At 44.4% G+C, this 26,091-nt stretch overlaps 1 protein-coding gene across 4 annotated transcripts in view; it reads left to right on the top strand.

Annotated features, from left to right (window-relative positions):
- Positions 1 to 26,091, top strand: part of TSPAN9 (tetraspanin 9) — a 1,047,344-nt gene that overhangs the window by 981,461 nt on the left and 39,792 nt on the right. For all 4 annotated transcript variants that reach the window (XM_078673949.1, XM_078673950.1, XM_078673948.1 and 1 more), the window contains 2 exons: positions 6,650 to 6,841; positions 9,304 to 9,378. In XM_078673949.1, the coding sequence (XP_078530075.1) occupies positions 6,650 to 6,841; positions 9,304 to 9,378 (267 nt within the window). The remainder of the gene's footprint in view (positions 1 to 6,649; positions 6,842 to 9,303; positions 9,379 to 26,091) is intronic.

Here is a 26,091-nt window from a genome sequence, read left to right as displayed (position 1 = left end):
TTTATATTGTAATATAACTGAAATCAAACAAACAAGTAATGTGCTACGGCTCGAGAAGATGTCCTCAGATATTGTCTTGTTTCGCCTGGCTTCTTGCCTGCTTCCGAGACCCACGACAGATGTGAACCTGCCTGGCAGAAACAGGCTGAAACCTCCGAAAGCCCCGAATTCGGCTTTATGCTCCGCTTTTTCTCTGTATTTTATTGAAAGCGAGTAATTATCTGCTGTGCCCCTCTAATACTTATAAACGACACATGTATGCATTCTATTACCGAACTCGTTCTATAATGTCATTAAACTGTAATGATGTTTCATAATGTTTCTTTAATTGTGCGTAGAACCTGCACGCACTTGCTCGTGGCCTAATGTCCCATTAAACTGATAAATAACTAAATAAAGCCCCAATTAACTGGTCAAATAGACTGATATACTAGCACGATGCCGAGTTGTTTAGAAGAGCCATTCCCGCTCTAGAATAAATCGTAATTCTTCAAAACACACTAAATAAGTGCTTTTCTGGGAAAGAATCTTATTATGCTTATTATTATTTCATGTATTTACGTACGTATAAATTAGTACAAGCTAATATTTGCACCGTTTCCATAGATGTGTGGCCACACAGTAGGGAGAACAGCCATTACAACGCGGGGATTACCCCGCACTACCATTACAACGCGGGGATTACAACGAAAGTCGTTACAACGACTTTCGCTGGAGGGCGCTGTTGGATAGGGAATAGTTTAATTTTCTATCCAACACCTTCCCTACTGCCAACGTGGGCTGGAGTTGGAATAGAAAATTAAACTTCCACTATCCAGCACCCTCCAGCGAAAGTCGTTGTAACGACTTTCGTTGTAATCCCCGTGTTGTAATGGCATGCAGGGTAAATGCAAGCGTTGTAATGACATACAACCCACAGTAGCAGCGAGGGTTCTCATTGGTACCTCACAAGTATGATAAGTGGGCTGTGCTTTTTGGGTTTCGCCTGCCGAAGGCTGCTGCGCAGCCTTTCAGCGCAGGTGAAATCCTATGTCCCCAATAAGCACTTCGGGAACGTCCCCCGGCTCTCATTGGCTAGCTCCATAAATGGAGGCTAGCCATTGAGTGCCGGATCTGTCCGTCAAGGCCGGACCAGATTCGGGGGCGTTCCCGAGATTTTTTCCCAGGGCGGAGTTACGTTTTTTCCTGTTCCCTCCCCTTTCCCGCCGTCCGTGTCCTCTCCCGCCCCCCTCCCGTCGTCCGTGTCCTCTCCCGCCGTCCGTGTCCTCTCCCGCCCCCCTCCCGCCGTCCGTGTCCTCTCCCGCCCCCCTCCCGTCGTCCGTGTCCCCTCCCGTCGTCCGTGTTCTCTCCCGCCCCCCTCCCGTCGTCCGTGTTCTCTCCCGCCCCCCTCCCGTTCGTGCAACTCGAGTCAGCTGTGCCCATCAGCGAAAACAGGCAAGAGAGAGACTCTGAAGGGTACACACCCTCACTGCTCTCCCCTCTGCTCAGGAGAAGGCGCCGCTTCTGGATTGGCGAAGAGGGGTTGCTGTTGTCACCAGCCACTAAACGGAAGGCGCCAACGCGGACCCTGTCCCAGGAGGGGACAGCAGATGCGGCGCGGTCGGACCCAAGTCGGCAGTCAGGTAAGTTTTCTTTTTTTTTTAAACTTTTCTTTTTAATGCCCCCGGCCTCTCATTCCAGCGCTTCCCCACCAAATCCCCCCCAACCCCTCCGCAGCCATTGTGCTGGATGTTGGGTGCGGACACAAGCAGACGACTGGCCCGGGGTGCTCACACTTCTGGGATGCCCTCCAGAGTCTCCCCCGCAGCACCGCAGGTCCGATCACTCGGGAGCCGCCGGGCCTCACAAGGTCGACCGGGGCACTCCCGCTATCCGCTTTGTCGTCTTATTTTTGGCCAGATAGTTTCATTCGCGAGAGAACCTAGTTTCTGCAAGGGTATCACTTATTTATACAGTTTCTAATACTACTTATTATATGCTCCACATGGCAGCTTCAAGGCGCTTTGATATAGCTCAAAAATCGGCATACAGGCAGAGTCGCTACGACATTAGACACAGTGCACAGCCGAAACCACACAATGCCAGTCTAATGCACAGTTGTCTGGGACACTGCAAGGCTTTCACGGTGGGTTTGTGCTTGCTCGTCCAACGTGGGCTTCAGTGCGCTTTGTAATTGCTATTGGTTGTTGAAGAGGTGGGTTGATAATTCTTAATTTTGTCATCACAGAGTGAGTTTTAGCAAATTCAGATATAGATGTTCATTAATTATAGACTGGTTCCAGCGAATGTACTATGTATTCTAAACACAATCAAGTTACATTTAACTTTACGCTTACGTACACAGCTCAATGGGTGAAATTGACGGGGGTTCTAAAGGTCGATCCTTAGCACAAAAATGACCTCATAGTTTTGATGAGTTGATAATTCGGGTGATATGTGATCATGTGCCTAAATGACTAAAATAACAGGTGTAGTCCAGGATAAATGGATTCTAAAGCCAGCATCCCCGCTTGATCAACAGTGTGATCCTCGGCAAATTTTTTGCCGCCCTGTGCTTCACTTTCTCTGTATAAAAACGGTATAATATTGCGGAGCCAGGGTGCGCCTAGAGCTCAGACCTTTCTAAAAGTGCGCTGGCTCATCATGTGCTCTGTTTTTTGTGCCTTTACAACCTGCTCCCTCTCAAAACCGTGCACATGTTTACAATTCTGTAACATGGCTTCTTTCAAAGAAAATAAGGCACACCCAGAGACACTAGAGCCCTGCTCGATTCAGAGCACATCTCTCTCGCATGCTTTATTTTCCCGTCAGCTACCCATCACAGCACTTAGAAACTAGCGATCTCGCGGTCGGCACTATACTAGTATACCTGACACACGCAGTTGTGTTTTGCAGGTCTGGACAATGAGCCGGGTTGAGAAGCACGTGTTCTACTATCTGCACCCACTCTGTTTCTGCTGCTCTGGTGTCATTTATTTCTTGCAATGTAAAACGTGGCTCGTAATAATACCCCGCCTGTGGGACCAGCTCACAGAAAGAGTGGTGCACACCGGGCTTTTCAAAGTCACTAAACAATCCGTGTACCTCTTCTGTAGTAATCTATACAACCCGTGTGCCTATAGTGATCCGAGAACCAAGGCATCCGTTAACCTCAACACCTTACTTCTGCGTTAACGTAGAAAAAGCACTTCTTCTTAGATATGCATGTATTGTAATACAACACTTACTAAAGTTCTGGATCTGTTACGCCCCTCTCCTCTGTGACCACACACCACTTTCAAAGTGTTTTGTATATCTCAGACTCGTGCTCTTTACCTGCACAGAAGGAGCCCTCCCCTCCCACTGCTGGGCGCGCCTCGGCACAGGGGCACTTGTCACTTAAGCTGCACTCCTTCGCTCTATCCCAGACTTGCGTGCGTCTGTGTGTGTGTGGGGCTCTGTGTGTGTGTGTGTGGGGGGCTCTGTGTGTGTGTGTGTGTGGGGCTCTGTGTGTGTGTGTGTGTGTGGGGCTCTGTGTGTGTGGGGGGGGGGCCAAGGGAGACCATGACCCTGTCCACCTGACAATCTCACAGGTCCACAAAAAGTTGCTTGTGCTTGCTGTCCTTCCCCCCTCGTTGCTTGTGCTTGCTGTCCTGCCCCCCGTTGCTTGTGCTCGCTGTCCTGCCCCCCCTTGCTGTCCTCCCCCCTCGTTGCTTGTGCTTGCTCCCCTGCCCCCCGTTGCTTGTGCTCGCTGTCCTGCCCCCCTTGCTGTCCTGCTGTTGCTTGTGCTTGCTCCCCTGCCCACCGTTGCTCGTGCTTGCTGTCCTCCCCCCTCAGTGCTTGTTCCCCTGTCCCCTGTTGCTTGTGCTCGCTGTCCTGCCCCCCTTGCTGTCCTGCCGTTGCTTGTGCTTGCTCCCCAGCCCCCCCGTTGCTCGTGCTTGCGGCCCCCCCTCCTCATTGCTTGTGCTTGCTGTCCTGCCCCCTCATTGCTTGTGCTTGCTCTCCTGCCCTGCTATTGGCATTATAAATGACAATGCCATTTATTTATGTTTTTTTAAAAAAAACATAAATAAAAATAATGTCATGAGCAAAGCCAATAGCTCTAACTTTTGCAAAGGCGAAACCATTGCATTGTAAATGCTTGTTATACTAAGCGTGGTATTTTCTTACGGGCACTTTTCTAGTCCTCAAAATCCTGATTCCTGAGGTATGTATAATTACGGCTCCTGGGGCTCTTTTATACATCGGACACACTTTCCCTGTTTGAAAACAGGGAAAGTGCGCCCTATTACATTGAATGCACTACCCCCAGCGTAGCCACGAACTTGCGCTGCACATTCAAGTGAAAAAAAAAGAGCGACTTTGAGGCAGCACCTCCGTGTTTCACTGTGCAGGTGGCTAACCGACAGCACTTGTAAGGGGGAGTAGAGATCCTTCTGCAAGCGGGTGCAATGAATGACTGCACCCGCCTGCAAGGGGGTGTCTGGGGGTCCATAGGACTCCTTTTACCTTCCAGAGAGCTGCTTTTAGGTGGTCCACTGACAGTGTAACACCTTTTAGGTGGCGCATTGCAGTGCGCCTGTTGACAGGTTTTTTGCCTCTGCGCCTGCTTCTATAATACGGCCCAAGTGCAGAGGCAAAGGGATTCCCCCATTCAAATGAGGGAACAGCCTCTCGTGATAGCCCTGGCACCCTATGTGCGTCATCGCTATCTGTATCACAGAAATGGCCACTCAGGCGCCTGCAGCCCTTCCTGTAATACCGAAGTGCCCCAGGATTGCCCAAAGCTGGCGCACATGCCCATTGTGCCTCCAGGGCACTTTCCATAATACCCCCCCCCGCCCCCGGTGGTAATAGCCCACCTACATATTCCAAATTTGAGCACTTTGGGAGAAAACATGTAGGGCAGATGTATTTAAAAGTCGCACAAATCAGTGCAGCAACCAATTTACTGTGCTGCTATATTCAAGGGGGCCAACACAGTACAGAGACCCATCTACGAAGATGGCACCCAGACTGTCTAGTACCGTGCACTCACCATAGTGCAAAGGTGTTTCTGTGATGTCTATCATATGTTTAATGCTGGAAGGTTACAGTTTCAGTACAAAATGCTGTTTAGACTAACTTTAAAACTGTTCCCACTTTGGATGTATGCTGTACAGTGCAGCACGCAGGCAATGTTGGAAAAGTTAGGAGAAAAGAAAATATTTCCCTTTGTTAGCGCCTTCCTGGAGCAGGCATTATTTTTAGGTGAAAAGCCCTGCCTGCCATTGTCATTACATGTTATCATTAACAACCAAGATTGGTAGCATAGGCATGCCCATGTGCCATCATGGGCACTCATTTGATGCAAAGTAATTCGAAGCGCTATTTGTGTTACTTTTACAGGCTACTTTCCAGTACAGAACAGTTTTCAGCTGGAAAGTTAATATTTTATAAACACTTTGAAGCAGTTTGCACCACTTTTTGTGACTTTGCATCTGTGCAAAGTGTTGCTAAATCTGCTCTGAACTATCACAGCGTTATCCCTCATTTGGAGGTTTGAAACTCTAAATGGTGCAGTAAACGCTGCCCAGTAAATATCAGGTGCAGCTTTGCCACAGACTTTGGACACACAATGAGCCTTTAAGCATTTGATCTTTGAAAAGGCAGAGTAAAATATATCCGGTTTTAAGATGTTGAGAAGGATTTGAAGTTTGCAGTACAAACTAGGCTATTGTCCAGGGCTTATCAGAGAGGCCTTGAAATGTGTTGGCTGTTTGCCTGCAAAACATTTCACTGCCTATCGAAACAACACCTAAACTAGAATTTGAACTGCACTAAAAAACTGCAGCTTCATAGAAGAGCGAAATACTAGTATTCTCTACACAAACACATTTGACAAATTAGAACAGCAGAAGCCCCCAGGCAGTGCTGATGATGTCAAGGTACAGCATAAGAAAAACAAGTCTGTTATTATTGAGACAAAACTGAACATGCTGGGAAAAGAGAGCAAAATACAGTTTATTTCTAAACAAGTGAGATTTGGGTATGACTGAAAGCATGCGTGTTTCAGTTTGCAGATACTCCAAACTCCTTATTTAAGACACATATTACGTAAAAGTGAAGTCATCTAAGTAGTAGGTGTTTGCTGGAAACCCCTTTGTCTTGAAACTGTATTACTAAAATATGTGATGTCATATTTCTAGGAAACACACTGAAAAGGTAAACATGTAATTTATAAAACATTTATATAAATGTATGTATAAAAATTGAAAATGTGAGTGATGCCAATTATATACGAGAATGTATTTAGAACTTTTTTTAAGGCTCAGAAATGATTGAAAAATGCCATTAACTGTCAATGAAACTTGTGGCTATGTTCGTCCGTTTCTTCAGGCAGCTGTACGCCCAAGAAGCACCATGTACTTTGATTAACCCTGTGTACTTTTTAGACTTTTTGTTATGTATGCCATGCTTTTACTTATGTCTTATACGATATATGTTGTCAGCTGTTGGTGCTTATTTTTATCTTCACTGTTTGTTTTTTGAACTGCTTTTATGCGGGTTTCCTCCAAATAAAGATGTTTTGACTTGACTTGACAATGTGAGTATATGTCTTGAAAACATTTCAAAAACAGACAATACCCTGCTTGATAAACTAATAAGGGCATCATCCTTTTTCTTTCAGCTGTGTGGTTGTGGACTCTTAGGTGTGGGAATATGGCTTTCTGTGTCCCAAGGAAACTTTGCCACCTTTTCCCCCAGCTTCCCTTCGCTTTCGGCAGCAAACCTCGTCATCGCCATTGGAACCGTCATCATGATAACTGGGTTTCTTGGATGTCTGGGTGCCATCAAGGAAAACAAGTGCCTCCTCTTGAGCGTAAGTCAACAGCGATGGCGTATATGCAAGCCGCGCATGCGCAACCCGTGCCCTTTAACTAAAAGCGCCTGTGTTTCTTGCTTGACTACTTATAGCTAAACTTACAGATGTGTAAGTAAACCAATTACTCCGTTTAGCAAGGCTTCACTAAAGGGGTGTTTCTAATGCCAGACTTAATCGGTTGGAAAATCTGCAGTGTAATGCGTTGAGTGTAATTAGCCTTGAATTTCGGTCCTCTATTTGTAGCAGTTATGAATAGACAAATGGCTCATTAACCAATGATGCCAGTCCTACTTTTAAACTAATCTGTTTAACCTTTATTGGCAGGAAAAGTGGAGCTATTTCTGGGGGGTTTCTTAATTTTCTCTGCATTCTCTCTCTCAGACAACAGCACTCACTTCTGACAACCTGGGTATGAGTTGAGCATTATATGCTTGCCCTACAGAAACAGCTGTATGAGCTTTGTCAAAAATAGACTAACAGAGGATGGCGTAATTTATTTTGCCAACTGCGGCAATGCTTCAATGTTGTAGATTTCTTTTATCCCCGGGGTCCTTAGCGAGCACTTTGCATTGGATTGTGGCATCCGCCATGATACAATGTCTCCCTTGCATGGGGGCTGGTAGACTGAATGTCTACAGTAAGATCCACTCCAGACAGGTCATCAAAATTCATCAAATGTTAAAAAATAATCAGCTCGAGGCCCATTACATTTAAACAGGGGTATGTTCTATTAATGTTATTTATTCTATAGCACAGACCAGACCCGCAGATGCATCGAAGCACTGTATTTACCAATGAACACAGACCATACTCATACTTTGTAAAAACACTGATCAGATTGTCAAAATCACAAGTTAATACCGCAGATAAGATGCAACAAGAAAAACATTGGAGAGCACAACAGTGTATGAAGAGCAAGTAATCATGACCAACAAACAATATTATTATGCATGTAAAACTAGGCATTCACCGCCGCAGAAATGGGCCTGTGAGCTTAACAATTAAACTCTGAGTAACTGATTGCCTTATTGTATGAATCTAATAATGAGTTTAAAAGTTGCACAATTTAACCTCATATGTTCCTTTTTTTAATGTTAAAATAACACTAGTTTTAAGGAGACTTGCTGTATTATCATTTCTTATAGTTTTTAACTTATGGGATCAATAAATGACCCCTTTATTCAATAGTTACACAACTTAACCTCTCATGTTCAATATTTGATGTTACTCTAACATTAACTAAGGAACAAAAGGTTCAATGACATGGTAATTACTGGGCTCCAATTTGTTATGGGTACCTGCATTGCAGATTGATGATACAACATCAAATAAGGACTTTTAAGAGTTTAAATTGTGTAAGTATCTACATCTGATCTGTAGATAAGCGTCGTTTTCTATGTATTTGACCTTTACAGTATGTGTTCATCTTTATTTATGAATGCAGTCCATTTACCACCTTAGATGGTTCAACCAGTGATATCACACAGGTGGAATGAACCTAAAAAGGCATACTGTTAACTAGACACATTCTTTCTAAATTGTGCCCTTAAAATTAAAGTGACTAACCTAGAGAATTTCCTCTACCTCATCACCAGCTTGAGTTGATATTTTCAAAGCCACGCAGATTCACTTTTAATAATGAACGATGTTGGATCATTGGTCGTAGTTAATGTATGTTTCATACAGTATGATGTATTAATTCAAATAGGCAAAGTCCAAGACTGCACCAGTAACACCACATTTTAATTTATTAAATTTCTTCCAGAAAGGTCAATGGAATGAAATAGGTGGTTTCCAAAATGATATAGGTATATGTATTCCCATATGGTTATAGTTGTGTTTTATAATTTACATAGGTAAAGGTAAATAAAATAGAAAAGGTAGTATTTCAACTTCGTGCATCTTAAAAACGTAATTCTTAGACAATGTTCTAAATAGTTAATAATATTGTATCATTTAAATTGCTGAGTTACAGAAAATCAATCTTATATTTTGAATAACAAGAAAATGTTTTTTTTTTCAATATGTCACTTTGCTGTAACGCACTAGACATATAAAGCGCAGAGGTAAACCTAGATGCACCGCCAATGGCCACTTTCATTTTGTGGTTGGTCTCTTCTATAGGAAGGAGGGGTCAGACTGCACAGGGAGGTATAGTGGCCAGAGATAGATTGGTTGGGAGGAGGGAACTTCCATATGGTGTTCCCGTGCCACTAAGCATCAGTGCGCTGTGCTCCATGCAGCCTCCGCTTATGCTCAGATGGCTTCTCTCAGATTAACCGAGCACACATTTGTAGCACACTCTCGCAGCATGGCTCTAACATCTCCAGTGGTATGGAGTCTGAGCAGTATTGTGTGAGTAGTGGAAGAAGACTCCTGGAAATAACAAGCTTCACAGTCCACAGAGAACGCAGGACTGTTGTACCAGAACACTAGACTCTCGCTTTCCTCTCTTTCAGTTTTTCATCATCCTGCTGATCATTCTTTTGGTGGAGCTGATACTTCTCATTCTGTTCTTTGTCTACATGGACAAGGTAAGGTGGAGTGTGTTTACATTTTGTCTGAAAGTCAAACCTCATGCTTTGCATGTGTTCCTCTGCCCTGCAGACATGTTTTATTCAGTGTGCCAGCAGCCTAGGTCCTATGTTGTCACACATGTTTAGAAGATCTTCAGCGGACTTGGGCTACCAGTGCCTTACCCTATGTTTAAAGGGCGAAGATATGTTTTAAGTTATAATATAATATCTGTTTTCCATACTTTTCAGAAAGACATATTGAAAAAGTAGAAACAACTCCCAGTCGTCCTCTGTTTCTTCCCTTTAACAAACTGACTGCCGCTCTCGCTCCTTTCCTGTGCACCATTCCAGGAGCCCATCTCTGAATCTTCTTCAGCCTGCTCTTGTGAATGTGTCAGTTTTGCCTGTAGAGCCGAGTATGACTCTCCCATTGAGACCTCACTGGTGCCTGGTGCATACAGGGAGCCTCTGAATTGTCTTTCTCTCTTTCAAATCTTTGTTATGTGTTCCCAATCCCATCATCACCTGAAATAATTTACAGAATGGGCACACATGACAGGAGCTTAGCTATTGATAGAGCAGCACGTTCACTGGCACCAGGGGCTTGATGGGCACACTTCAACCCAATTGATAGTTGTTTTTCTACTACCAACCTTGAAAATGTGGGGCCCAGTTTCCTTCCTTGCATTGTCACCTATTGTGACCTTGCTTTGCCAGTAGCACATCATGTGATTCAGTGTTTTGCAGGCAGTCAGAGGCCTTGAAAGTTCGACTATTGGCCTTTCTTTCTGTGAGCAAACTACTGTGAGAAGCAGTGGTTATGTGTAGCTCGAGCATTTGTATATGTCATGGATTTGAAGCACTGTGGGCTGTCTTGAATGTGCATTTCACAAGTATATTGTTTCAGGCAGACCAGAGTCTGGTGTGACGGGATTGATGTAGCTTTTGTGTTGTTTCATTTGTTGACTGGTATGTTGGGCGATACAGTCTTGGAGTGGCCCACTGTATAAAGTACAACTTGTTTACATCTTGCACCTGTAAAATATGTTGTTTTTAAAGTTTTTCTTAAAATTGTGATCCATAACATTAAATTTTTACTTTATAGAACTTTCTTATCCGTTTTTTGTGTTTTTTATGAATGTATTCCTCTGACATAAAGCAGTGAGATGTATTACTTGTCAGCAGCTTGGCAAGGGGGCCACTGGCCACAGCAAGAAAAGAAAATTGCCCTATATGTCCCTTTTTGGCAGTAGGGGAGTCTTAATTGGGGTATATTGGGCCCTCGGATGTCTGGGTCTTGATGCCACTGCACCTGCTTCTCTAATAGTAACTGGACTACTGGCACATGTAGATTTAGTTATGGCGTTTTGGCATATAGAGCAACAATGTGATGCAGTGATCTGGTTTAGTTCTGTAAAGATCAATAATTGGTGCTCCTTCACGTCTGTGCCTGCCTCCATATTTAATCCCATTTCATTCTCAATTGTAAATACTTCATTCTGTTTTTTGGATATATGAGTGATTCCATGATAAAAGGTGATGGCTTTTAAAGTACCAGCTGTGACACATGGATGCCTTCTGGCATCAACCACGCGATAAGTAGCTTCAGATTGAGTGGGTCTGGGGCTTCTGGTGAAGCCATATTGTTCAATAGCATGACTCTGCATTACCAGTACAAAATGGCCGCGTAGAAGTCCTCTAATGGCTGCCATAGGTGCTTATCGTTTACAGCGCCAGGCGGGATGCGCGGTTCTGCATTTGTTCATTGTGTAGGGCAGATCCTGCTCTGAGGTTTGCGCGTGTGAAGAATCATAGCATGCAGTAAGCGTCCCATGATTTACCACTGGACTGTGGGACCCGATGCATAGTGCTATTGTATCAAGTAAGCTGTCATCATCATTCCTGTCGTGTAACGAGAGATTGCAGAGTCGCGCCGGTATCAGCCTGGCACAGGCAGTGCAGCAAGCACATCCGCGGACTCCATCTGGACCTTAAAATTGCAAATAATGTCAGGCGTAATAGGTGAACACAAAGAGAGTGTCTGAACTGTCCTCTATTTTCTGCGGGACAATCAACTGACTGATGGCTGGAGACACTGAATACAACACTGGCCATGTTCAACTAATGTCGCTTTGCAAGACATTGGACGGTGCAAATTCATCAAATGGCGTTCTGCCTCATTAAAGCTAATGGTGTTGGCAGGAAAAGGCATACACACATGGCAATGTGCGAGCTGTGAATACTCAGATGTTTCCATCATAATTCTGTCATAAATGACATAGGATACTAAAGATAGGGCCTGCTGCGGTATGGCATTAAATTCTGCATTGCTCTAATCTTCTTTTCCTGGTTACAATCACAAAAGAAAAATACCACTTTGAGAACAACTGGCCATTTGCTGTAGCTTAAGGCATTCTGGTACAAATGTCCGAAGGTCACCTTGGGGGGTAAGTAAGTTAAAATAAGCTTTATTCGATTTTCGTAAAATCATAAAAGCACAGCAAATACATGTAAAAGCATCACACTTAATAGGAGCTTACATATAAGATTTAACAGTTAAAAAAAACAAAACTATTGTCATAGTCAAATCTTTAAAATTTCATTCAATGCCATACAGTTTGGAATACAATTAGTACTAGCCAACACAAAAAGACATGGAAAGACCAAGACAAAAATATTTTACAGCATGGTTTTCCGCAGCAGCATAACGGATCCTAAGAAACGAGATACTGCAAAGATCACATGCTCATCCTCCAATTTCAACAGTCTTGTGAAGGCAGGCCTACAATTTTTTACTCCCCAGCGTTTTAACAAAGGTTTTATATAAAATTTCCTGGGGGTGGAATAAAAGGAGCAAAAGAACATTAAGTGCAGATTTGATTGAGGTGCGATGTTATCACACGAACATGTCAAAGTCAGTGAGGACCAGTTGTTCATCTCCGGTACAGAAACCATACGAAAGAAAATACCAAAACGTAAACGAGTCAAAAGCATTCTATAATAGGGGCTGGGGTCCACTTTTAAATACTTTTGCATGCCTTCGTTGGGAGTGATTTCTTGGAAATTTAGGATGGTTAGTATGTTTTTTTTCCTTGTTCCATCTCAGAATTTCCAGATGGGCGGTCAGTGTTTTCTTAAGAACTGATCTAGATACGCCCTCCATGCTCCTAGGATTTACGTAATAATCTGGGAGGCCTATGTCACTAAGTACAGATCTTACGTACGTCAACCACCGGAAGTTTGCGACCCCATCTAGGGCCAAGCAATCCTCCAGGAGGTCCCTATTGAAACTGGCCTCTCTAGTTGTCCATACCTTGTGCCACAAGAGAATTGGGGCCATCCTAATTGTGTCACCCAAGTGCGTGACTCCCGCCTCTATGTGTGTCATAAATGAGGATGTAGTCTTTGGGACACCTAGAAGGTAGCTGATGAGCTGGTTCTCACAGCTTTGCAAGGTTTGGTCCTTCTCGATGCCCCAAAGTCCCGCCCCGTAGATGGCTGTGGACACGCACTTCGCCTGATATATTTGCACCAGTTCTTTTGCTGGTTTACCACCCACTCTATTTGAAAATGCGCGTAGAGCGCCTATAGTGTGGATGAAAGCCAGCTTCCTTGCCTCAATTGCCTGTTTCCAGCGACATTTCCTGTCAAACATTATGCCAAGGTAGCAAAACTTCTCTACGATGGCTATGTTCTGTTTGTTCAGGAACACTTTACAAGGCACCTTACTGCGCTTGTTAGTGCATGGCATCGTGAAGGTCTTCGAAATATTTACTTTCAGCCCTCTATCCTGCATAAAACCTGCAAATTTAGACACTGCCCTCTGTAGTCCCACTTGGGTCTGAGACATTATGGCCGCATCGTCGGCATACAGAAGGATTGGCACCGGTAGACCTTTCACGGTAGGGTAGTCATTTTGAAAAAGAGAAAGATAATGGCCCACTGAGTTGATATAGTAAGTAAATAGCCTGGGGGCTAGGATACACCCTTGCCTGACCCCTCTTGACAGGGCGAATTTGTCAGTACATTCGCCCTGCTTGCCAAATCTTACTCTTGCCCCGCAGTTATGATACAGTTCTCTAATAAAAATAATTAAGCGTTCCTCAATACCCATTTCGGTCAATGTTGACCATAACAACAAATGGTCCACACAATCAAACGCACAACTCAAATCAACAAAAGTAATAAAAAGTGACCCACCTCTAGCCTGCGTGTATTTAGCACTGAGAAGGGCTAGGTTTAAACACTGCTCCGCAGTCCCTATACCCTTCCTAAATCCATATTGGAGGTGCGAAACTACATTGTGTTCCTCCTCCCACTCTTGAAGTCTCTTTAAGATAATCCTCCCTGCTAATTTCATAAGGCCGTCTAGTAAAGATATCGGCCTATAGCAGGTTGGATCATCACGCCTGCCTTTTTTAAAAATAGGGACCACTATTGCGTCCGACCAGCTTTCTATAAACCCCTGCTGATTGCCCTTGTTCAACACATTAGTGAGCAATGGGGCCCAAAAATCTGGTTCGGCCTTGTACACATCCACCGGGGTACAATCTGGCCCTGGGGCTTTGCCTGATGCACTATCCCTAATTGCTTCATGCATCTCCCCCACAGTAAATATTATGTCAATGGGAAATGCAGAGACATGGGAATCGGTCTCTCTCCTCCTGTCTATAGTTTGTGGGCCATTTAAGACCTGCCCTATTGGAGTGATGATGTCAGCTGGCCTTGTGTCCATGTACAACTGCCTAAAGTGTGTCAACCATCTGTCACCTGTTATTGCCAGATCTATTTTATTGCCATTATTATTTGGTTGGTACAGGGACTTAACAAGCCTCCAGAACTTGGTGGATTTTTTCTGGGCAGAAGCATCTCTTAGTGAAGCCCACGCTTGATTTTTTAAGGCCTGGGTTCTTTCATTTAATGCACATTTATATGCTTTCCTTGCACTACGAATTGTGTCGGAGTCCCTAGGTTTGAAGGCCAGAGCTTTCTTAAGAGATTTTAATGCTTTTGTGCACTTCCCATCAAACCACCCTTCTCTAAGTGAATGGTTGTTATTCGCTGCCCGGGTCAACAGATTTTTTATCCCCTGTTGGATGTTAGCAAAGGCGATCATAACAGAAGAAGAGTCCGCCTGTTCCTCTAAACAGAGGTTAACATCCTTTGCAGAATCGGAGAGTAGCTTTTTCAGAAATGCACCGGGAACAATCCTCTCCCATTTCACAACGTAGCCATTAGTTTTGGATAGATCTACGCTATAGGGATACCTAGAAAGGGTAGAGTTCTTGGCGTAACGTTCCTTTGTTTTTACATAGATAGAAAGGGGGTAATGGTCACTAAATACATCCTTGCCAACGGCACACGAGGTCAGAATTCCAGAATTGGCAGTGGAAATTAATATAAAGTCAATAATTGAATTGCAGTCTCTACCAAAAAACGTTGGCTCAAACTGCACGGGTGAGGGACATAGCAGGTTGGCAAAACAAAGATTAAATTTAAGGAGGAAAGTATTTAACAACATCCCCCTCTTTGTGTGCACAAAGTGAGTTAGGTTTTCCTCGCCAAGATCCACAATACCACACAAAGGAGATTCTGACTGTGGACAGATGGTGCAGTTGAAATCCCCTACCCACATTATTATTGCCCCCTTGAGGTGATCAACAATGTGTGACAACAAACAGGATATATTTGACATAGTGGACTCCAGTTCAATGTCGGCCATATTATTATAAAAGTTCAACAGTACTATGTTCTCTAATGTGCCCCACCTAAAAAGTAGAATTTGAAAGTGGGTATTAGAGAAGAATTTATGGATCTTAACCTTTGCAATTGTAGAGACATAGACACAAAGCCCCCCCTTATTGTGACCCTGGGCTGATGGTATGGCAGGAGAGTGAAAAGTTTGGTACCCCAGGAGATGTACTTCCTCGCGGCACCAGGTCTCTTGCAAACATAAGATGTCATACGCATGAATAACATTCAGCCAAGCTTTGTTGGAAGCCTTGCTGGCTAGGCCCGCCACATTCCATGAGATGAGTGAATTAAAGGCATTGACATTACTGATGTCTCGACAGAAGCTGCCTAGGTTCTCACAGGGTAAATCAAGTTGTTGTGTTCTGATAGTAGGGGAATGTGAAGGGCTCAAGAGTTCGGAGATGGAACCGTTATTCTCGGACTGTTGGGACTGTGGATGAGGTGACCGTAGGTCATTCAGTGTATCCGTAACCACTTCTATTCTGCCAGTGTTGCTCTTAGGATGGTTTTTAGATGGGCTAAATGACGAGAAGTGGGTGGGAGTGCACTGACTGATCCGCGGATCCTCAGAAGATTTCTCTGCGGTAAGTGATTTATGGAGTCATTCATTGTCATCTAATCCTGATATCGGATGGTAAAAATTGGACAAAGGTATGTTCCAAAAGTTTTTTGGGTTGTGAGGACGAGGATCGCCCCAATGGAAGTTGGAGTTATGAGGTTTTCTTGGTGGTAATGGTGCCTGGCTGGATTGCGGCCAGAATTCATTAGTGTTTTCAAATAGAATCTGATCCCTTGGTGTCTTTACATAGGCTAGGCTATCTGGAACGAAAGGTCTATATGGAAATGGGGCGAAAGTATTCAAATGATAGGGAAAAGAAGTGTTATGGCCCTTATGATGATTATTAAATGTAGGAGTGTTACAGCCGCCGGGGGGTTTTGAACGACCATAGCTATGAGGATAGTAAGGTCTAGGCTGGGGTGGCGGTTTCCTCAGCATAGCCTCAGGGTAGAAATAGCTTAGGTTATGAGTTGAAATTCCCCCCTCCCCCATTCCAGGATACCAATCACTAATATAAGGTATCAATCTGTGATCCTTGAAGTTTACTAGGATCACGTCACCTTCAATATCCTTGGGTCTGGTACCTACCCAATGGCATCGCCTGGCCGAGACGATGTCACCATTAAGGTGAGACGGGAGTGGTCTATTTCTCCTCAGCCAGTAGATGACCTTATTTTTTAGGTTGGCCTGATGCTCGCGCTTACCTTCTGGCGTGGGCAGCACTCCTGTGAGGGCTATAACATAATTTAAGCATTCTGGGGGCAGATCTACGATGTTCTGTGTTTTCCTAATTGAGTGATGTGGCTTGGTGGGTGAGGGTTTTGAGTTAGTGCTATTGATGTGACACGTACTATGAGACATTATAGAAGTATGGGGTTTATCCACAGTCATAGGTTTTTCCAGTGCATTTGTTTTATTGATGCTTTTATTACTATTTTTAGCATACGATATAGAATTCTGAGCCGGTTTCCGTGTCCCGGGTGTTGGAAGTGCGATAGTCTTGGGCGTGCCAGACACTGTCTTAGGTGTATTAGATTCTTTAGAAGGCTGTATTGAAACTCTAGGGGCATTCAAAGCCGAGGAGGATGACTCCGAATGGCCTTGTAGAATTTTTTCCACATTCTCCCCTAATCTTTTGATCCTTTCGGTAAGGGGAAGGATCAATGCCTTAATAAGACAATCGATGTCATCCAGTAGGCCCGCATAACTAGGTACCAAGATGGAGCTGGAAGTCATCTCTTTCACGGGGTCTATAGGCCCAGCCTTATTTGAAATAGTAAATATGGAAGGTGACGCTTGATTTGGGGGCACGGCTCTCTTTTTGATTGTCAGCTTCTTTCTTCGCTTCCTAGGTGGGGAGCCAAAGGAGAATATGCTAGAGGGGGTTTTAGAGCTTTTAGTGGTGCCCCTAAGTGATGGCAATGGAGGCTGGCCCACGGTAGTGCACTTAGTATAGTCGTCAGATGTGCTTGGTGTGAACACCGGAGATGGAATGTCTGGATCATACAGAGGGGCTGGTTCTGCAACGGGGGTACTTAAATCTATTAACTGGGTATCAGGTACCTGAGAATTAGTGGAATCAGAAATAATGATAATATCATTCTGTGCAATGGGTTTGGTCTGAAAAATAAGGGGAATATCATCTATAGGAGGTGAAATATTAACATGATCTAGTGATGAGGTTAAATCCATTGAAGTTGAAGTTGAACTGGCTGTTGATGTTAGGTCCAAAAATGTTGGAGATCTTAATTTCAGCCTGTCAATGGAAAGACGTCGATCCGCCCTTTTTTCAGCCAGGAAGAGCTCCCGGTCTACGTCAGTCTTGATTTTGGCAAAGAATTTGTCCAAAGGGCCTAGCAGAGATGACCCTTGAACGGCCGATGCCTGCGTTGCCTCAAAAGAAGACATCACCATGGGCAGTAGAAGACAGATAAAAGTACGAATAAACAAAATGACATTAAGAACACTTGATGAATGAAGTGGAATTCCAAGGAGGGACTAAGAGAATGGGCCCAGCCCGGCCTCCTTTGGCCCCGGACGGCCACAGACGGTCCCGCCCTTGTCCCGGGCTTCTCCCTGCGCCGTCCCGCGCAGCGGGGATGGTACTTCCTCTTTGTAGCTGTACAAAGGTCGCCGAGGGGGCGGTGCCGACAGGGAGAGCAGCCCAGCTGGAAACGGGCGCGCGGGGACTCCTGGTCCGTGGAGTCCACCGCTCTTCGCTCGCAGCCCTGCCGGTCCAGTCAGGTAAGGTGAGGCCCCTTGGTTTGTCCTAACAGCAGCTGTAAGCCGCGAAGCGGGACCCGCGGAGCGGGTCCGGCGAGGCGTGGCGGCTGCAGCAAGCTGTTTCAGAAGTGCTCAGGAAAGGCTCGGCGTCCGTGACGTGGGGGGTTTGTCGCTTTACAGTGAATATTCATGTAATCTCGTTAGAGATTGTGTTTTAGATTACAGTTGCATGTTTTTGACGCTGATAAATTGAAATTCCTCCCCTTTTTGTTCTGTCCTCTTTTAACTTTAATGTTTAAGTTTTCGCTTCTCCTGACACCCCCCTGAGGCTGCTCTCTTGACTGTCGTGTCTTTGGTGACAAGTCTTTCTGTTCAGTAGCATCCGCCCAAAATCTCACCTGTCTTCTCTTGTCGGTATTTCATTCTATGCCATGTTCTTCAGTCGCCCTCCAAGCATCCCAAGCCTTCCCCTACCTCGTCTCCTTTCTTGGGGGTTCTCTGCGCTGTTTGTTGGACTCGCAATCGAGAGCAATCTTTCTTCTCACCCTGTCTTTGCTGTTTTCAAGGCAGACATAGCCACCTGCAGTATGGGCTTTACAGCCCGTCTGATCTCTGCACCACTCCATAGCCTTAACTGAGGGTTATCAGTGAAGGATAAAAGCCAAATCACCCCCAAGTCTTTCTGCTTAACAATATTAAGCAAAGAATAATACAGGTAAATATTAGAATATTTAATGTTCTTAACACACACTACAAAATCAATCAACATTCAGTAGTACTCACATATACCGGCTATACTTCAGAGTCTTGTCTGCCGCAACATTGCTGTAGGTCAGCCAGTTACATGCAGGTAGTGTGTGGTGGCCTTGGTTCAGGGGTGTAACACAGACCCCTGCAGGTTCTGCTACACATGGGAACCCACATCCCTGTAGGTGGCCCCAATCAGCACAAGACATGTATATTGGTGGATATGGGAGAATCAGGGTCCTTCTTCACATTCTACATGGGGGGGAGGGGGTCACCATTTTGAATTACTTCATTGCCTTATCAGCACAAGTTGCCAGGCTTGGCCAGGGGTTCACTTATTGTCTTCTTTTTTGTCAGTTATTTTCAAAACAGTGTGTGGTGAGTGGTGCACTTTTCATTCACTCCCCCTGCTACTGACATTTCTTGCTTAATTAAAATACTAGAAAAAAATAATTGCCACTAATGTGATTCTGCTGTCCACAAGGGACGCGTTTCCAACTGTAAGTCTCATAACAATAGCATCGTCCAACAAAAGAGCAGCGTCCAATCAAAACTGTGTGTTCCTTTTTTGAGGTTCTAATCCATGTGCTCAGATCTCAGGAATATTGTAGTTAATACGCCCTCCTCCCTCACCCTCTCAGGGAACCTGGCGTGTTGTAGCCGAGTTTGGTTTCTGGTTCTATACATTTAGCTTAACAGTATTACTTTTGATGTCATCAGCATCATTTCACACATGATGTGGAACACAAGCTGCCACATTGGCGACCTTCTTTCAAGTTCATTTGTGTGCAAGATTCCCCAAAGAAGGCACAGCTCTTCCACACCAAACAATATACTTCAGGTTCTGAATAACAGTATCACTTTCTGCCATAGAGCAGTTTCAAGAGTCCAGTTCACCGTCTAGAATGCTCGCTTAGTTTTGGTTGTGGAACCATACGCCTCGACTACTCTTATTTGACTCGCACTGTACCACAGCCTGTGAGGCAGCTTTATAACACAGCCTCAGCATCAAGTATTTAGACCTAAGAGCAGGGAACATCACACAATGTAGTCCATCAACATTATTTTAGGTGAATACCATCGCTTCCTTCCACTTCCTGTTTGGGGTGTGTGGTTGCCAGGAATTCATATGGGTCATTTTACTGCCTAGAGCAGGGTTCTCCAAAGTCGGTCCTGGAGGGCCGCATCCATGCCAGATTTTTAGCATATCTCCATTTAGATAAATGTAGGTATCTTAAAAATCTTGCACGGATCCGGCCCTCTATTACCAACTTTGGAGAAACCTGGCCTAGAGTGAAGAAAGTGGATCCATGATTGACTACTCCGTACTTGAATAGCACTGTGTGGGAGGGTTATTTTCAGAAGAGTTAGACATTTAAACCAATGAAAATGCCTCAGAGTTGGGCCTGCATCTACACCCCATTGACCCTTGCACCACCTGATAGTGGTAGCCTTTTATGTTTTATTTTGATTCATTTGTAGAGTGCACAATTACCCGTACAGACCTCCTTTTGCTAAGAAAGCATGGCTGATTCAGAGTGAACTGACACATGGTTACTCGAAACATAGGGTGCCTCTTCAAGAGTTTATAGGAAGTCAAATGATATGTGATGATTTGCAAGAAGAGAGGTCGTGTTTCAATTTTTTAACCAGTAGGTTTGAGGAGGATTCTCACCTCCCCCCTCCTCTCACCCCCACCCCCCCACCCCCATGTACATATGCTCATTTTAGGGGTAGATAGTAGCCTCACTCAAGCAGAGCACCCATTTTTTTAAGTAGTTTTAAAGGTTTAGGACCGGCTGGCTTGATAGAATACCATTTTTGTACCTACCCTGCATCTTTTCAATTTATATTTTTGAACGTGAGTGGTACAACAGATAAGAAAACACCCAGGACGATCAGCTGGTTGGACGATTTTAACCCATTTTGAGATTGCAGCAGCCTCTGGTAGAACAATCTGTAGAACCAGCAACTGGGCTCCAGCAAAGGCAATGACTCTACATCCAACATCAGCCACCCACACGAAGGAGGCAGGATCAGCACAATCTCATGACATCTTCGTCACAATAAGGTCAACAGAAACCCAGGAAGAACGTATACTTTCCTCGCTCTGTGGAAGTGGGAGTCATTGGGCTGGGGAACTAAAACTGATAAGTCCTAGATAAGGTCAGAATGGCTCCAATATCAGAGTTGGTTCTATGGTTTTCTTTGTGGCATGTATAACGCCCTTAAATCAATAGAGCAGAGCTGATGGGAAGCCCACAGAAGGGCTGGGCGCACAGAGTGAGTGAGCAGGTGAACGGAATCACTTGCCCGGCGGATGTACAGATGAGACGAGATGAAGTGTTCATTAAAAATGTAAACATTGGGTGAAGTACGGCAAGGGTGAGAAGTGGAAGATACAACTTAATATATTATATTTTGAGATTGCCAAGCTTTCTCTTTTTGGTATATTCAGGCCACTTCGTGACACCATAGCACTGTGCTGTAGAGGTATACACACCTTTGCAACATTCAGAGTGTGGTGTGTAGGGGGTAGCCTCAAAAGTGATTGACGCAAGGTATCCTCCAATATGCATATTTATTCGTTTACGTTTAGAGTACTGTTGTTTACTAAGAGCTACTTCCGAGTGCCAGGGAGCTATTGTATCTGCTCAGTGTAGAATGTCAATACTGCAGATAGTGGTGAGCAGCAATAAGCGTTGGTGTACAAAAACGATTCCTCCTTTGGACAGTTCATGTGTTTATCATCACCGAGTTGTTTTGGAGAGCACCTCTTAGTGGTTTGTAGTCTATGATCAGGGCGCATCTAGACTAACAGCCGCTCAGAAGGGCTCAAGATAACCTGCCTTTCAGATAATGCACTTTTATTGGCTTCAATTGGGGTATCAACCGTGGTATTGAAGACCAGGGTAGTAGAATTAATACTCCGGTGGCCCACCAGTTGATAGCATTTCCAGAGTGACTTTAATAAAAAAAGGTGGCTACTTTACGAGACTGGAAGCATCAAATAAGTAGGAATAGGTGAGTTGGTGTGATTAGGAGAACTAGTGCAGGCAGTGTTAGGCCAGAGCATCAGATCAAGAGATCTTGCGCTCTGAAGCCATTCATCCCTTCTGTCTTGTACATATGGTGGACGACGGTGTGCAACATACTGGCACATAGGTGCATAGTCCTCAAATTTAGATTCAGACAGTTGTTGGAGTCCATCGTTACAGTATAAACAATTGGGTGAGCATCATGACCAGTCCGGAAGAGTGGATATTACTGATGATAGGGTGAGTACACTATGGTGATCCGTGTCAGTGCTAAGACTGCCTCGTAGAGCTGAAGAGCAACTGGCTTTGCCTAGTAACAGCCATCTTGTTAATGGGCTTTGTGAGCAGGACCCAACTGACAGTGTCCACATAGTGAATGTGGAGTTGGCCTGGTAATGGATGGGGATGTTTGAAGCCTGCCAATGCCAGGATGCTCTAAAAGAATCACTCTGTCAGTTTATTATTGACAGTCTGATTAGGAATGGTTAGATCTTAGATTCATGGATGAGGTCTGGCATATCTCCAGAGCCGAGACCCCATACATTATTCTAAAGTCTTGCCATTCCTAATCAACCCATATTTAGTCAATCAAACATATGGTCAAATTTGTTGAAATTCAAAGCCCGCTCACTTGAAACTCACTCAGCAGTAATGTAAATTAAACTCAAATAATGATCATTCTCTTAAAATACATAAAATCTCAGTTCTATCTAAATCTAGGGGGTGTCTGTATGAAACGAGCCATTACATTTGTGGCAGCAACAAATATGCTATATTTTCTTGTCCATTTAAGGGATTATTATTCAACTCCCTTATTACCATTTTACACTATCCTTCCTGCTAGGAATTCGCCCATAGTCAGAACTGCAGTAGAGTAATTAACCTGTCTGATATTGACTACGTGATGCCCCATCCTAACACCAAAATGGAATTTCAGAATAGCCTTCTTAGTCATCTGTACACTCAAGGACAAAAGAACAAATTCCCATTACACTCTTTTAGCTGCTGAGTTGCCCTTGGTCTCTTGTGTGTGGAGTGAGAGCCATGGAGCAGCACAAAGTTCCTGTCCCCAAGCACAGACCGAGCATATTGCAAACACATGTGCCATAGGAGTGGGCAGATTGGGACTAAGCACGGAAGCATCCCCATATTCACCGATCTTCATCTCAACCCTTCTGGAGTACCACAAACCCAACAGACTGCACCGAAAATTAGAGATAAAGATTGCTTCTAAATTAAGTATGTCAGCTCAGATTATTACAGTTGTTAATTTAGGGCTTTTCCTACTTGGGAGTCCCTCTCCGGATTACTCACTCCTTCTCAAAGCCACATACGGTTATGCTCATGATTGTTCTTACTTCAACACAGCTTTAGTATTGCATTCCCAGCTATTTCAAACTTCCTAATGCCTTACTAGAGAAACTTCAATTAGCTCAGAATGTGGGATCATAGGGGGTGTGCAAATTGCATTTCTGCTGAAGGGAAGATGAATCATGAAGGGACCCCTTTGTGGGGATCAGCCCCATTCAGACCTACAGACCCAGTCTCCAGGAACATAGAATACACATAAGAAATAGAACAACACTTGAATTAATTTGATTATTCCTCGTGTTAGGCTCTTAAGGTCACCCGCTCTTGGTCTTCCTTTAATCTGCTGCAATCCACTGATGTAGATAGAGGTCAGTTGAATGGGAAAAAAGTGTAAGACGTTTGGTAGTCAAAATAATTGTGACCTTCAACACTCCCTCAGGGAGCCTACAGCAGGTTTGGGACAATACACGATGCAGTCAACTTTCAGCATGATCCAGTATGTGACTGGGCGCAAATCGGTGACTTCATGACAGCGCAAATCGGTGACTTCATGACAGCATTTTGTGGCAGTCTCGATATGTTTCGATTTCTTCAGGGTGAGGCAGACCGATGATGTTTGATTCTGGGCGCTCTGCAGGGAGTTGAATGTGCCGCTGGCCCATGTAGCCAGAGAGAGGTTAGTCCCAAAGGAGAAAGCAGAGTTCCACAACTTGCTCGATTATGCTTCATGTCATGGGTAGCTGAAGTCCTATTGCTACAATGTGAGTGCCACCATTTTGCATAAATCGCTTCACTATATTGGTGCATAGTTATTGTTCTGCAGAGGGATGTATGGAAGAAGTCCGTAGTTACACCAGTACACTGCATTAGAGAGTAGCAGAGAGTACCCTGGTATAAATCAGAAGACCGAGAAAGGTCTCCAGACCATGAGGGCCATGTACTGCTTAAGGTTTTCTGTTGAGGTTTCAATGTATTTATTTTTATCCTGAACATCCGCATCTGAGGAACAGTTCATGCTGGACTCTATCAACAACACTGTGACCAGTTTTCATACTCTTTAGACCCCATTCGTAGGAGCTGTTTCTTGCATGGGCCCTTTCAAACAATAAATATTGAACCTGACCGAACATATAGTGAAAATATAATAATAAAAAATATTAACATTTGTTGGGAAACGCCATTACTTGATGAATAAGAGTATGCTGCATTTCTTTCTGCTTCATCTTCGTATATTCTTCAGTATTATACGTTTCTGCTAAATCCGTCTTCAAGGTCCAGCAACGTAGAGAGAGAGGACAAAAAGCCGACCAATCCTTGAGTCGCTGCTTGGTCGCAGTCTCTGAGCTTCTTTTTTTTCCATCTACCGTTAAGGTATCTGTAAGTTCTGAATCTCTGACCAGTCCTCGATTAGTATTTCTCACAGTCTCTTACAGACTTGGCAGCGACCCCAGCAACTCCTTCTTTGGCAGTGGCCTTGTTTGCTGAAAGCTCTTGGCCTTCATGAAAAGTGGCTGCATCTTCGGTTCCATTTCTGAGCATTGCTTGACCCCAGCTCTTCCACGGCCATTTTAACTTGACATTAGAATATTAATGCACTGGTTCACTCATCTTCAGCGGCTCCTTGGCTGACCTCTGGGCCTGTTCCCAGTTTTATAAGCTGCAGCTACCAATAAATAACAGTTCTCCATTTGTTCCTGCATCATTGCAGATCTATCAGCTTCCGTCCTCTGCAGCCTGCCTTTATGGATGTACTGCGTTCATTGCTTTCACTCCGGCCTGCGTTTCACGGAGACGGACCCATACACACCTAGCACGCACACTAGGTTGACGACACCATGCATTGTATGCTTTGTATGGTCATTAATGTGTCCTTCAGAAGCTCAGTCTCATTGACTTAGGAAGTTTATTCACATCTTTACCCATTTGCCTTGCAACTTAAGGCCAGGCACACGTGTGATCTTTTCATAAACATAAATACTACTTTCTATGCAAAGGTCTTATGAAGTTTGACTTACCTGCGCTTTTGTTTTAATGACCAGTGTAGCCATTCAAAACTTCTGTGAAGTAATTGTGATAATCCAATTCATGTCTTCTGCAAAATGCGTCTCCTGTGTTCAACATGTATGTGAGTGGCTAAACATTCTGCACCAGAAGCAATGTCCTTTCTCCTGCTGTTCCCTCGAATCATGACTACATGGCCATACATATAAGAACAGGACAACAGATGGACATACTGACAATGCAAAATGACGCGCATAGGCCAGTGTAGAAGCCTGCATAGACCCGGCACATAATGTTTAGCGCAGTGTTCTAAATTTTACATATGTAATCTGTGTCATGTTTGCTCAATTTTATTCAAAGGTATTTTTAAAGTTATTTTGTGAAATGTCCCCAAATAATTCACCAAAAAGCTCTGCAGCTTGTTTTTCTCGTTGCTTTTGTTTTTAATGGAAATTTGTTCAGCTATTAAGCTTCATCATTGTGGTTCAGCTCTCCTCAATCAATCAGTAGATTCGTATAGCGCGGCGAGTCACCCGGTGGGGTATCCAGAGAGTGGGGTATTAAGGTGCTGGGGCTGAAGGTCTCAGTCGAATAGTCTGGTCTTCAGTGCCCTTCAGATTTTCAGTGGAGAGGGGGAGGTCCGTAATATCAGAAGAAGATTGTTCCAGCTCTTGGCCGCCAAGTAGGAGAAGGAGTGTCCTCCACTTCTTCTGCAGTAGATGCGGGTGTGTAGGTGAGTGAGAGGGACACGGAACGTAGCTGTCTTGAGTGATGGCAGAAGCTGAGGCATTGGTTGTTGTGGGCAGGTCCTTGGTTGCATAGACTTGACTAGGGTAACACACTCTAGACAGGAATCTCCACCAACCTTGTTCAAAGACTTCAGACCATACAGATCGCCACTGCGAGACTCCCCTTCGATCTACCCCCTCGCCTACACACCACCACCCACCTTAGAAGACTGCACTGGCTCCCCATACATATAGGATGCCATGCGTAGATCAGCATCGTAACTGGCATCTTTTATGTAGGGGGAGTCAGTGGAGCCTTCTGAGGTGGGGAGTGATGGGTGTTCGATGGGGGAGGTCGAGGATGAGTCTG

Source organism: Lissotriton helveticus, chromosome 1_1 (genome assembly GCF_964261635.1).
Source record: "Lissotriton helveticus chromosome 1_1, aLisHel1.1, whole genome shotgun sequence".
Classification (NCBI taxonomy): domain Eukaryota; kingdom Metazoa; phylum Chordata; class Amphibia; order Caudata; family Salamandridae; genus Lissotriton; species Lissotriton helveticus.
Note: the sequence above shows the minus strand (reverse complement) of the source record. Positions and strands in the feature narration are given on the sequence as shown.